A 12,528-nucleotide genomic window follows, 5' to 3' on the forward strand; every position below is an offset into this window, starting at 1 on the left:
GCCCCCCACCCCACACCCCTGGTCAGCCCCCTCGACCCCTGTGGAGCCGATAGCACCCAGTGCGTGACCATAGGTGTCCACTGCTCTTGGTCAAGCAGAGGCAAGGGTCACGTCTTCTCTAGCCTTGAAGACAAACAGCCGGGCTCTGATCCCGGTTACACCCCGCACTGGCTGGGTGGCCTTGGGTGGGTCACTTAACCCCTCGGGGTCATGGACATAGGGTCACAGTGGCTCAGGCCGGGGGGCAGAACGAGGTGATGAGTGAGGCAGCACTGGGCCAGCTCCCGGAACCTGCATACACCTGTGGGGGGTGTCCTTCTCGCTCTCTTCCCTGAATGCCCGTCCCTGGCTGAGCGGCTGGAACCATGCCCAGGGAGGGAGCAGGCAAGCCCTCCGGAGTAGCTGGGACCCAGGGGCGTGGGGACTGAGCAGGCACCCATGGGTGCAGGGGCTCTGCGGGCAACATTCCGGGGCTGCCCGAGAGGCCCCGGGCAGGGGAGGGCAGTGCCCAGATTTATCCACCAATCGCACAGGCTCCTGGCACCGCAGCTCATTCTTATCTGCCCAGCCCAGCATGGGGGGGAGGTGGCCAGGCCAGCCGGGGCGGGACGCTGCCTGGAGGCCAGACACAGAGCAGTCCTGAGCCCTGCTGGTGCCTGACGGCCACCGAGGGCTCTGAGCGTCCCTGAGGGCCACGAGCCAGCCGGCCACCCATCTCCCGCACCATGTCGGACTGCGAGGGCCCCTCGGCCGGTGAGTGGCAGTGCTATATTTACCCGCCGTGGCTTGGCTCACGGAGCCAAGGCTGCCGGACGCCGAGGGCACTGGGGCCCCCCGCGGGCTGCAGGCAGCTGTGAGGCTGGACCCCCTTCCTCGAGCCTGGTGCCTGGGGGCCTGTGCCCCTGAAGGGGGCGCCTGACTCGGAAAGCTGCGATCTACCAGGGGCCAGAGCAGGAAGCCGTGGCTACAGCCCGCCCTTCCTGGGCTGTCAGCGGGTCTACCGGGGCTGGCCCACGGGATTGGGGGAGGGGTCCTAGGCTGGGAACGGATGCCAGGGTGGGCTCAGGGTGCCACCAGGGCCCTGGAACTGCATGCACATAAGCGTGAGTGACAGTTCCCTCGGGGCATGGGTGGGGGAGAGGCTACAGCTTCCATCTGCTTCTCCAAGAATCTGAGCCCTCTGGGACGCTCTGAGCTCTGGTCCCGCACACGAGGCAGAAGGGGCACAGGGCTGGTCAGAGTCCCGGGTCCCCTGCCCTCCGAGGGGGCAGACCGCGGTGGGGACTGGCTGTCCCCAGCTCCGTCCAGTTAAAGGACGAGTCAGGATGTGACATCCCCCCAAGTCAGCCTTGGGCAGAGTGGTGGCTGGTGACAGCCCCGCCTGGGGGTTGCCACTCAGGTTCGGATTCCAATTCTTTCACTTCCAGCTTGGGTGACCCTGGGTAGGCGGCTAGGCAGTGGTGCGGTGCCCACCCCCAGGTGGCTGTGAAAATGAAACGCTGCATGAACGTGGCTGCTACAGCCAGGTGTGTAGTGAGCGCTCAGTGGTCCCTGCGTGGGCGGCAGTGCACGTCCCCAGAGGAACAAGGAGCCTGTGCATCGGGTACCCCCTTCCTGCACATGTGGGGGGTCCCTGGCCCACAGAACTCTGCCCCAGAGATGCCTGGTACGCGCCCCACACCGTCCAGGGGTGCAGGGGCAGGTGTGGGTGTGTGGTGTCTGACGGACATTCTTGGGAGCTGTGTGTGTGTGCTCAGGAGGACACCGACAAATGTGGCCTGACCTCGCCGTCTCCAGCAGGTGCCAGGCGTGCTGGCTGCCAGGGACTGCCCGCCGGGGTGTGAAGGCGGAGGCTAAGGGGGCCGGGGGACGGCGCTTTCTGGCTGGCCGGGCGCCGCACCTGACGCGACCCGGGAATAGCTCTCTCCCTCTGGCGGGGACACGGCCCTGCAGAGCCACCCGCCCGCGCCGGGAAGGGTATTTCAGGAAGCCAGGACAATATTTAGCCCCTTGGGGCGACGGAAGGGGCCCTGAGCTTGAGCAACCTGGAGGCCCGGCGGTGGGGCCTGGGCTCCACGCTGGCCCTGCCCCGACTGGGCCCGCAGCTCGGGTGTCTGGAAATGCTTGCTGGTCTTCGGCCTGGCCGCCAGGCCTGGTACTGAGGAGCAATGGCAGTGCCTGGGTGCGGGTTCTGTCTGTGCTCAGGGGGGAGGTTCCCCAGCTGTGTGGGCTGCAGCTCAGGCCGTAGCGGGGATCCTGCCTGTTGTCCGTCACCAATCCGCGGGCCTGTGGCAACTGTGTCACCTCAGGCAGATCTCCGTTTTCTCAGCTGTGCAATGGGGGCAGTAAGAGGACATCAGCTCCTCAGTGCTCGGAAGCGTGGGACACTCGAGGTGACCCCAGCTGGTTGTTCGCCGTGCCAGCGTTGCTGGTATTGTCACACCGATGGGCCAGCTGTGCCCGGGAGGGGGATGCGGGGCCGGACCATGGGCTGTGTCCCCGCTGTCGTGGATGTGCTGTTGTGTTTACTCCCCGGGAGAGCGTGAAGTATTCAGAGCGCCCGGACTTGCCCAAGGTCCATCGGCTTCTCCCTGGCAGGACGGGGATTCGAACCCAGCTCCCTGACACTGTTTGCCCAGAACCCAGGTCTGGGCCGTCTCCTGGGGCTTCCCCCATCCCCACACACCTCTGGGGGGCCTTTGACTTTCAGCGGCCACTCTTCTGTCCTGGAGACGCAGCACAACGCAGCCTCCAGCACTTCAGAGCCGTGAGCAAACGCGGAGCCTGCCCAGGGCCCGGGAAAGCGCTGCAGAGCGGAGCAGGGCGGGAGCAGCGGGCTCTGGGATTTATGGCCCCGTGCCTGGGCGGACAGACCCGGCGGCTAAGGTTACCGGGGAGTCAGCATCGTATTTATAGCAGGAATGCGCAGGCACCAAGAGCTGCCCGCCCACACACCCTGGCCGGCCAAGGTGCTTCCCTTACAGTTGCCTGCATTCCAGGCCTGGCCAGGCTCGTAGAGGAGTCGGGTCCCCTGGCCGGGCCTCAGTCTTCTCATCCGTAAAATGGGGGGCTTGCCATGTCCCTCCAGGGGTCTGTGGGAGGCTCCAGAAGGGCTGGCTCCCCTCTTCCTGGGCCTGTGGATCCTGGTTTCCTGCCTTTGACCTGGTGACACGCCCCCCTCCCCTCGCAACAGAATCCGCAGGAAGAGACTCTCCGCCTCTGTGCCTCTCAGTGCTGCCTCCCCCTTGGGAAAGTTTCCAGCAGGGCAAGCTGACGACTGCCAGCACCCAAGAATAGGCTGTTGTGTTCCCAGGGGAGCGAGGAACGCAGGGCAGTCAGAGCCCAGCGCCCAAGTCCCTGCTCACCCTGGCTCTGTGGCCCTGGGGGAGTCCCCGGTGAGCAGTGGGCACTTGCCCGGGGGTGGAGTGGGCACTTGCCCGGGGGTGGAGGGCGTGGTAAGCAAGCGCTCGGTCAGCAGAGTGACCCTCCTCCCCCTCTGGAACCTTCCCGTCTCACGGCGCCTCGGGGCCCCAGTCCCCCGTGTGTGCGGTGAGAGGTGGCTGCCCTGGCCAGTGCCCGTTTATAAGAACATGATTTGAAAGGAGGAGTGACAGAGAGGGGCGGAGACAAAGGGATCCTCCAGCCGCTGGTGGTTCACTCCCCAAATGGGTGCAATGGTTGGGACCACGCCAGGCAGAAGCCAGGGGCCTGGGACTCCATCCAGGTCTCCAGGTGCAGGCAGGGGCCCGAGGACTCGGGCCATCCTCTGTTGCCTTTCCAGGTGCATTAGCGGGGAGCAGGACTTGAACTGGTGCCCCAGGTGGGCTGCAGGTGTTACAGGTGCCCTTTGGGGGAGACGGCCACTTTCACGCCTCCCCCAGTGCTCTGTAGCTCCTGGGGGTGTCTCCGAGGGATGCTGTGGGATGCCCAATGGCTCTCTCATGTGCAAAGGCACCTTGGTACTGTCTCTGAGCTCCAAGGGGTTTTCCCGTGGGCAGGGCCTGAGGACCCTGGCACGAGGCACCCTGACCTCGCCCAATTCCTTCTGCATCCCAGCTTCTTGTCCCCAGACCTCACGATGCGTGCAGCTCCTCTGCTCATCCTGGCCCCTCCCAGCACCCACCTCGGGTTCTCCCAGGAGACCTCTCCCCAGCCATGCCCTCTGTCCCCAAGAAGCGGACGCTCTCAGGAGGGGACGTGGCAGGTTGTCACTTCCCCTGCTTCTGGGCAGACGAGTGCTGGCCGGGGCAGAGGGGCTGGGGTGGTCCCGGGCATGGGCATGGCCTCTGAGATGACCCAGTGCCCAGGTCTGGGGAGAGGCTGGGCCGGCTGCAGTCACGGGGGAGGGCGAGGTGGGGCAGCCCCCGAGGTGCAGGAGGCGGTGCTGGGCGGTCCTGTGGTTCCCTGGGCGGGGCAGCGAGCACCTGCCAGGCTTTCGTCCTCCTTCCCAGATGCTGACCCACCAGCCCCCCCCCCCCCCCCGGGGCCTGTGCCGAGCATCTCCATGAGGAGCTTAAAACACAAAATCCTTGAGCTGCTCAGAGCAGAAGGGCTGGGGGGGGGGCTGCTTTTGGAGGGGAACAGGTGGGGGCCGGGCCTGAGCCCCTGCTGTAGGTGAGGGCTGCCTGGCTCAGCTTCCTAGACAGGCTGCTGAATTCAGGTTTGCCTGTGGCTATGGGAGGTGCTGATGGCTTGGGTGGCACCGGCACGGTGGGTGGAGACAGGAGAGGACAGCGAAGGCTAAGAGGCCCGGGGGAGGCAGGTCCGAGGGAGACAGGGTGGGGGGAACCCCAAGGGCCAGCCTGTGCCTCTCAGCAGTCTAGGGGTGCCCCCTGGGCCCTGGTGATGGCTCCGGGCCGTGTGTGAGAGCTCCTGGGTGTGACGGGAGCCTGTGGGCAGGGTCTGAGCTACTGGTGCCCCTCTGTGGGCACAGGCAGGCCCCTTCTCCTCTCTGACCCCCACAGTCTTGCGTGAAAGTGGAGGTGACACGGTGACCTTGGGAGTGTCGTACTGGATACCATATAGCCTCTCCACTCCTAGAGAACCTCATGGGGTGGAGGGGTGGGTGGTGGCCATCGCAGTAAGCCTTTGCCACAGGTGTCCCGGCCACCTGCGCCGCTGACCGGAAGGTCTTAGCCTGAGTGGCACCAAGCAACCTGGCACAAGAGGCTGGGTGTGGGTGTTCCCAGGACTGTGCTGCATCTCAGCTCACACCACCCTCCCCACGTGGGGCACCTCGTGTTGTGCAGGGGGAAACTGAGGCCCACAAGAAGGAGAGTCTGGTTCCGAGTCACTCAGATGTGGGGGTGGTGAGCTGGACCACAGGCCTGGTCCAGCCCCCAACTTCTGCTCACGTTTCTCCCCCTCCCCACTCGGTAGAGATCTGCCTCCTCCAGGGGGCCCTCCCTGCATTCTGCAGCCCCCGGGGACCCATCCCCTTCCTTCCTCTTGTTGGGTGACAGCATGGCACAGAGCCAGCTGGACCGCTGCCCTGCTCCCAGGAGTGCCCCATTGTTGGATGTCCAGATGTGGCTGCACCCTGGTGACCCTGCGACCTGGGGCAGGTATCCCCTCCCCAATTCTGGCCTCAGAGAGGTTATTTGTTGTCACCCACCCAGCCTAGAGTCCACAGGCTCCTGCTGCAGCTGCGGACGGGTCCCAGTCCGAAGCCAGGCAGAGTTCAGGCACCTGCGCACCTGCAGCCCCAGGTGTAGCTTGCAGAGCGTGACGAGCAGAGGAGTGAAGGCAGCGTTAGAGGCCTCGCTGTGGTACCTGAGGCACCCTCGGGGCATGTGAGAAGCTGTTAGGGACCCAGCTTAGTCAGGACAATTACCCATTCCTGTTCTTTCTTTTCTTCTCATTTATTCACGTGAGGGACAGATAGACTGAGAAACAGATAGAGAAAGCTCCAGTCTTCCGGTTCACTCTCCAAATGCCTGCGATGGCAGGGCTGGGCCTGGGACCAGAGCCAGGTGCTGGGAACTCAACCCAGGTCTCCCACAAGGGAAGCAGGGACCCAACTCCTTGAACCAGCGCTGCTGCCTCCCAGGTACTGACTCCAGAAAGCTGGGTCAGGAGCTGGAGCCAGGGCTCAAACCCAGACTCTCTGGTGTGGGATGCGAGCCTCCCAACGAGGCGTCTTCACTGCCGGGCACAATGGCTGCCCCTGTTCTTTTAACTTTTGGACCAGTTCAGATCAAGCATTCTTGAGATAGCAAGATAGGTTTTGTTTTGATTTATCGTGCGTTTGAAATGAAACCAAGCTGTTAGCATCTGTACCCACTTAGCTGTTACTGTTTTCTCGATACTGTGTCGTCAAAATACAGCACACACACAGGCTGCTGGGACGTGCAGGGCCATCCGTGAGAGATTTCTACACTTGGTATTTCTATTTCAGATATTTACGTTCACCAAAACTGCCCCCCTTTTTTTTATCTAACTATACCCCAAGTGAGAATGGACTTGCTACGCTGTGGACTAAGCAGGGTGCAGTGGCTCCCAGCCACAAAGCTGTATTTCTCACTCATGCAAAGCTTCTTGCAGGTCTGGCGACTCTCCGTGCTGGGCCTGCTACACAGGGCTCGGCACGATGCCTGCAAACGGAACTACGTTTCCCCAGTCATTGCAGCTGGGGAAGACAGAGGCAGAGACACCATACCGACAGTTACATGCTCCCACCTGGAAGCAGCGGATCATTTGCTGCTGGTGTTTCATTGGCTAACCCAGGTCACATGGCCACACCTGTTGGCAAGAGAGAGGGAGGGAGCAGTAGCATGCTGTCTGCCTTCCCCTAGTTGAATTTATTTATGTATGTATTTTATGGACACTCAGAACATACTGTGGCCAGGCAGCACCCAACAGGTGGCTCCTGCTTGACTGTGGAGATGCAAATCGCAGAGCCAAGGCCAGGATCTTTCCAAACCTGGTTCTCGCCCACAAGCGTGAATTTACATTTAAGAGCACAGAGGTAGCCGCTCGTCTCTCCATGGACCTGCGGCGGAGTGCATGCCTGGCTGTTGTGAATAAGACTGCGGCCAACGCAGGTGAGTGCCTGGCTCTTGGACACCCAGAACCTGGTCCCCCTGGGGGCACGCCCGGTGGTGGGCCTGCCAGGTCACACGGGAGGTCTGTCGCTAATTATTTTGAGAGGCACCTCTGTACGGTTTTCCTCAACGTTTGTGCTAATTTACATTCCCGCACATCCTCACCAGCGCGTGGTAGGTATCCGGGCCTTTGTGGTGGGTGCGAGGTGACAGCTCGCTGTGGCTTCGGGTTCCATTTCCCCATCATTAGTGACACTGACCATTTTTTCTTTTTTTCTTTTGACAGGCAGAGTTAGACAGTGAGAGAGAGAGACAGAGAGAAAGGTCTTCTTTCCATTGGTTCACCCCCAAAACAGCCGCCTACGGCCGGCGCTGCTCCAATCTGAAGCCAGGAGCCAGGTGCTTCCTCCTGGTCTCCCATGGGGTGCAGGGCCCAAGCACTCGGGCCATCCTCCACTGCACTCCCAGGCCACAGCAGAGAGCTGGCCTGGAAGAGGAGCAGCCAGGACTAGAAACCGGCACCCATATGGGATGCCAGCGCCGCAGGTGGAGGATTAACCTAGTGCGCCACGGCACCGGCCCAACACTGAGCTTTTTTTCATAGATCGGCCGGCCGGTTGTGTGTTTCCTTTTGAAAAGTGTCTATTCAGGTCTTTTGTCCGATTTGAAGTTGGGTTCATGGTTATCCTGCTGTTGAGTTGTTGGAGCTTCTTGTGTGTGTCTGCCTACTCTTGCCAGAAGTGTGCCGAATCCAGGGACACTCCGGTCCCACACACAGAACCCACGCACACCTCCCGTGGGCGTTAAGGCAGCTGCAGATGACGTACGGCCCCGACGGCGTGCGTGCTCCGTGAGCTGCTCTGCTGTGCTGTTCGGGCATAAGGACGGGAGCAGAGGCGCTGCCTGCTCAGCACAGACTCAGGCCCGCACTCATCACCAGGTGAACCGTGACGTTTAATAGGACCCACGGAACTCAGCAAACGCCAGTGACGCCGACAGCCTCTCAGAGGACCGTGGAGTCCAGTGTTTTGCCTGCTGAGCTAAGACCTGGGTCAAAACAACATCCCCAGCCCTTTGCCGGGAGCAGGTGAGGCCATCTTTATTGCCGGGAAAAATCAGGAACCGTGGCGGGACTGGTGAGCCCGGGCTGGAACCAGCCATGCCCACAGCCCTGGGCCCCGCCTTCCAGCCTCTGAGCTCAACTGTTTAGACAACTTGCCGCCCAGTTTAAATACGTCTTCCAGGAATCCTGCCTCATTTATTTCGCGTGGAAAAACATGTCATGGGCCAGTGCAGTGGCAGAAAACACCCTTCCTGCCGCTCCCATCCTCCCTTCTCCCTCAAGGGATGGTGTGCACTGGCTCAGCGGGGCTTCTTAAGCACCTGTTGTGTGCAGGGTCCCACCAGGCACTGCGGCGCGAGGCAGGGCAGGGGCTCCATCCCTGGGTCTCCTTTCATGGATCTGCCTTCATTGATTCTTTTTGGTTTCCTTGTCTGCAGGGAAGAGCCTGAGGTTTCCCAGAGGACTATACAAGAATGTATACAGTAGGCACTACCTAAGTGATGGCTCTTTCCCTCCAGGTCCTTTTTTTTTTTTTTTTTTTTTTTGACAGGCAGAGTTAGACAGTGAGAAAGAGAGAGAGAGAAACAGAGAAAGATCTTCCTTCAGTTGGTTCACCCCCCAAATGGCCTCTACGGCCAGCGCACTGCGCCGATCTGAAGCCAGGAGCCAGGTGCTTCCTCCTGGTCTCCCATGCGGGTGCAGGGCCCAAGCACTTGGGCCATCTTCCACTGCCTTCCCGGGCCACAGCAGAGAGCTGGACTGGAACAGGAGCAACCGGGCCAGAATCTAGTGCCCCAACTGGGACTAGAACCCGGAGTGCCAGTGCCACAGGCGGAGGATTAGCCTAGTGAGCCGCGGCGCCAGCCCCCTCCAGGTCCTTTTGCACACCTAGTACCACTTGACTCTTCTAACAACGCAGTAAGTGTTGTCCTTCCATTTTACAGATGAGCAGACAGGTTTAGAAGCAGAGTGACTGGCCCAAGGTGGCATAGTGCGTAACCAGGAGAGTTGGGCCCGCGTGGCAGGTGTGCTGGCCTCAGCTCGAGGTTTGCTGTTTGGCCATCAGAGGAGAGACAGAAGAGCATAGTGAGTTCCAAAGCAGGGAGCTGGGTTGGGAAAGGCTGGAGGAAAAGGCTCTGTCGGGAGTTAAGATGCGAACTGGATTCACTCTACACTTCTTGATGGGGCAGGGCGCTTCCGGGAGAGCGCTGAGCTTAGAGCCTGGAGGCCTGGCCCTGAGCCCGGCCCTGACACCCAAGTGCCGGCCTCAGGCAAGCCCTGGCCTCAGGCAAGCCCTTGGCCTCTGGGGAGTTTTCCAAAGGTTCTGGGGCCAGGTGAGAAACTCCCAGAGAAAAGCAGACGCCAAGGGTCTGGGGCACCTCCAAAGCCCCTGCCAACTGTGTGGAGCTGCCAAGCCTTGTTCCCCAGCTCCGCCTGCCCACCAGAGTGGCTCAGTAGCTGTGGGGCCCCTCCAGGAAGCCCAGGCTGCACCCCACATCACTCTGCTACTGGCAGGTGCTTTTGGCACCTCCACGCCAGAGGAGTGCGGCTGAGGCTGGAGCAGAGCCTTGGGCTGTGTCCCCTCACAGGGACAGAAGCACAAATGGTGAGCACTCTGCTTTAGTGTGCAGCTGCCTGGGGCCCTGGGGCAGCTCCCTCCACCCCGGGCTTGTCCCAGCTCTGTCAGGGGCACCGTCCCCATCCCACAGGCCCAGACATGTCGGGGGAGCCCCGTTAAAGAGATAGGAAAGCAGCCAGCACTCCCAGAAAAAGAAGTCACCTGGGGATCCTACCTGCCCTGGGAGTGCACCTGAGCCCCCAGGAGGGCTGGATCTTCTCCCGGCGCTGCAGTGAGGGGCTGAGCCCTGGCATCCAGGGTGCCGCAGCTGCCTGGCTTGCCCTAAGGTGGGCTGAGCGGAGCAAGGAGGGTTGCCTCCTGCAGTGGTTGGGGCCCTGGGCTTAGCATCCCTGCAGGATCACGGGCAAGAGCCTTACGTGGAGACTGTAGGCCTGGCTCCAGACCCACAGGCAGAAGCCTGCCACCCCTCCCTTGCCCTCAGGCAGACAGCAGCCCTGCAGGGGGCCCTGTGTCTCCCCAGGGTTGGCAATGTACACGGGAAGGGGCCCCAACTCTCCATAGATAGTTGGCTGAGTCAGGAGTGATAGACCTGCAAACAAAACCAGAATAGGAGGTGGGTGTTGAGGCAGTGGTTAAGACGCTGGCGAAGATGCTGGCATCCCACATTGCGCCTGGGTTCACTGTCTGGCTCTGGTTCCCGACTCCAGCTTCCTGCAGTTGCAGACCCCGGGAGGCTGTGCTGATGACTCAAGCAATTGAGCTACTGTCATCCACTTGGGAGGCCCGAATGAGGGTCCCAGATCCTGGCTTTGTCCTGGCCCAGCCCTGGCAATTGTGGGCATTTGGGGAGTGAACGAGCAGACAGGAGCAGAGAGTATCGCTCTGTCTCTTAAATGATAAATAAAAATGAAAATAAGAAACACCCCTTATATACTTTATTCCCCTTTCTTTTCATCTTGAAATTTTTGAGCTTATCCAAAGAGCAGTGAGCCTCAGCAAAGACCCGAAACCAGGGGAGGAGGTGCTATGAACAGGTGCCCCACAGCGACAGCTGTGACATCGTCCACCAGACTGTGGGTGTCCTGGGTGCTGGGAGGACGCCCGCTCACCGCCAAGTCGGAATCCACCCGGGCTGCAAGGGACAGGAGGTCTGGCTGCAGCCGGGATTTCCTGGGGCCCAGTGCGGGTGGGTGCATGTCCCAGGGACAGCGTTGCTCAGAGCATGCGAGGTCCTGGCTCGGAAGCTCCCTTGAGGCTGGGGTGGGGGGGATCTGGGGTGAGAGGAGCCAGGCAGGGGAGCTATCTCAGGTTCCTCTGAGGTCACACAGGGAGGGCAAAGTAAAGGCCAAGGTTGCTTGAGGCTGCCGGCTCCCGTGGAGAGAGTCCTGGGTTCTAATCCTGGTCCCGTTACTTTTTCTTGGGGGGTGGAGCAGCCCTGTTGAGATTGTCATATGATTCAGCCATCGAAAAGCGTGCTTGTTAGCACACTCACGGAATTGTGCAACCGTCAGGGCAATCAGTTTTCTCACACTTTTATCACCCTGCAAAGGAGCCCCACCCCACCCCTTAGCAGTCACCCCACCCTCTGCTCGCCCTCCGCCCCGGTCCCGGCAAACCACCCACCTCTTGTCTGGTTCTAGAGGTGGACTGGGTGTTTCACAGAAGTGGAATCACATGATGTGTGATCCGGCTGGCTTCTGTCACTTGCCTGAGGTTTTCGGGGCTCTTCCGTGTTGCAGCATGTATGCACGTATGTATGGTGTGTGTGTCAGAACTGAGTAACATTCCACTGTGTGGCTAGCTCCCGCTGCACAGGCCCACCCATCGGCAGCTGGACACGGGGCGTCTCTACACGTGGCTGTTGCAAGCACTCTTGCTACGCCCATCAGGGCAGGGGCTGCCATGTGAACACGGGTCGTCCTTCCTCTCGGGTATGTGCCTGGCAGCAGAGTTGCTTGGCCGGCTGGTAACTCCTACGCGGTCTTGTGAGGACCCGCCGCGTGTTCCCGGCAGCCACGCCATCCCCACCAGCGGTAGTGGGCGTGGCACTGCCTTCTGCCCCTCCCACCCAACTCTGTAGCTGCTTCTTTGATTCCAGTCCTTCCAGACCGTGAGAAACGCCATCTCACCAGGGGTTGGTGTGCTGCTGTTGTCATTTTTAAAAATATTTATGTACGTGAAAGGCAGAGTAACAGAGAGAGAGAGAGAGAGAGAGAGAGATCTTTGTCTGCTGCTTCACTCCCCAAATGGCCACAACAGCCAGGTCTGGTCAGGCTGCAGCCAGCAGCCAGGAGCTCCATCTCATTCTCCACGTGGGTGGCAGGGACTCAGGTCCTTGGGCCATCCTGTGCTGCCTTCCAGGCCCATTAGCAGGGAGCTGGACAGGAAGTAGAGCCGCTAGGAGTCCAACTGCTGTGCCATAGTACCTGTTGACACAAGTTAGCTTTCCAGGCACTTACTGGCCATTGCCTCTTGGCTCTGTGATCTTAAGCCTCAGTTGTCCCGTCTGTAAAATGGGGACAGTGTCAGCACCTGGTCTAGGGCTCCAATGGGTCCTGGCCCAGAGTGGTGACCCAGGGACATCTGCTGCTTGACTTGCCACCTGGGGTGAGGGCTCCTCCTCTGAAAACTGGTCTGAGGCGGGGACATGGAGATGGCTCGAAGCCTGAAGGCTACTGTGGCCCCGAGCCCATTTAGAAAGCGACAAACAGCAGCAGCAAGTGTGTGATTCCTTCCCCAGCTTTGAAGCCTGGCTGGACGGGGCAGGCCGAGGGTGCAGAGCCCTGGGAAACGCAGGCGACCTGTGCTCTGAGCAGTCAGGCCCGACTGTACCTGGGTGTCTG

At 60.8% G+C, this 12,528-nt stretch overlaps 1 protein-coding gene across 6 annotated transcripts in view; it reads left to right on the forward strand.

Annotated features, from left to right (window-relative positions):
* Positions 1–547: 547 nt before the first annotated feature.
* The window catches only part of EML1 (EMAP like 1), a 185,047-nt gene continuing 173,066 nt past the window's right edge, over positions 548–12,528 (forward strand). For 3 of the 6 annotated variants that reach the window (XR_016226430.1, XM_070065387.2, XM_070065389.2), the window contains exon 1: positions 548–753. Coding sequence is in view for 4 of the 6 variants with exons in the window: in XM_070065387.2 (XP_069921488.2) it covers positions 726–753 (28 nt within the window). In the remaining 2 variants the exon portion in view is untranslated. The remainder of the gene's footprint in view (positions 754–12,528) is intronic. The other 3 variants (XM_089322052.1, XM_089322053.1, XR_016226431.1) reach the window with 2 other exon arrangements.

The sequence above is a fragment of the Oryctolagus cuniculus genome, chromosome 20, assembly GCF_051225735.1.
Source record: "Oryctolagus cuniculus isolate XC-2025 breed Fujian yellow rabbit chromosome 20, ASM5122573v1, whole genome shotgun sequence".
NCBI classification, from domain to species: domain Eukaryota; kingdom Metazoa; phylum Chordata; class Mammalia; order Lagomorpha; family Leporidae; genus Oryctolagus; species Oryctolagus cuniculus.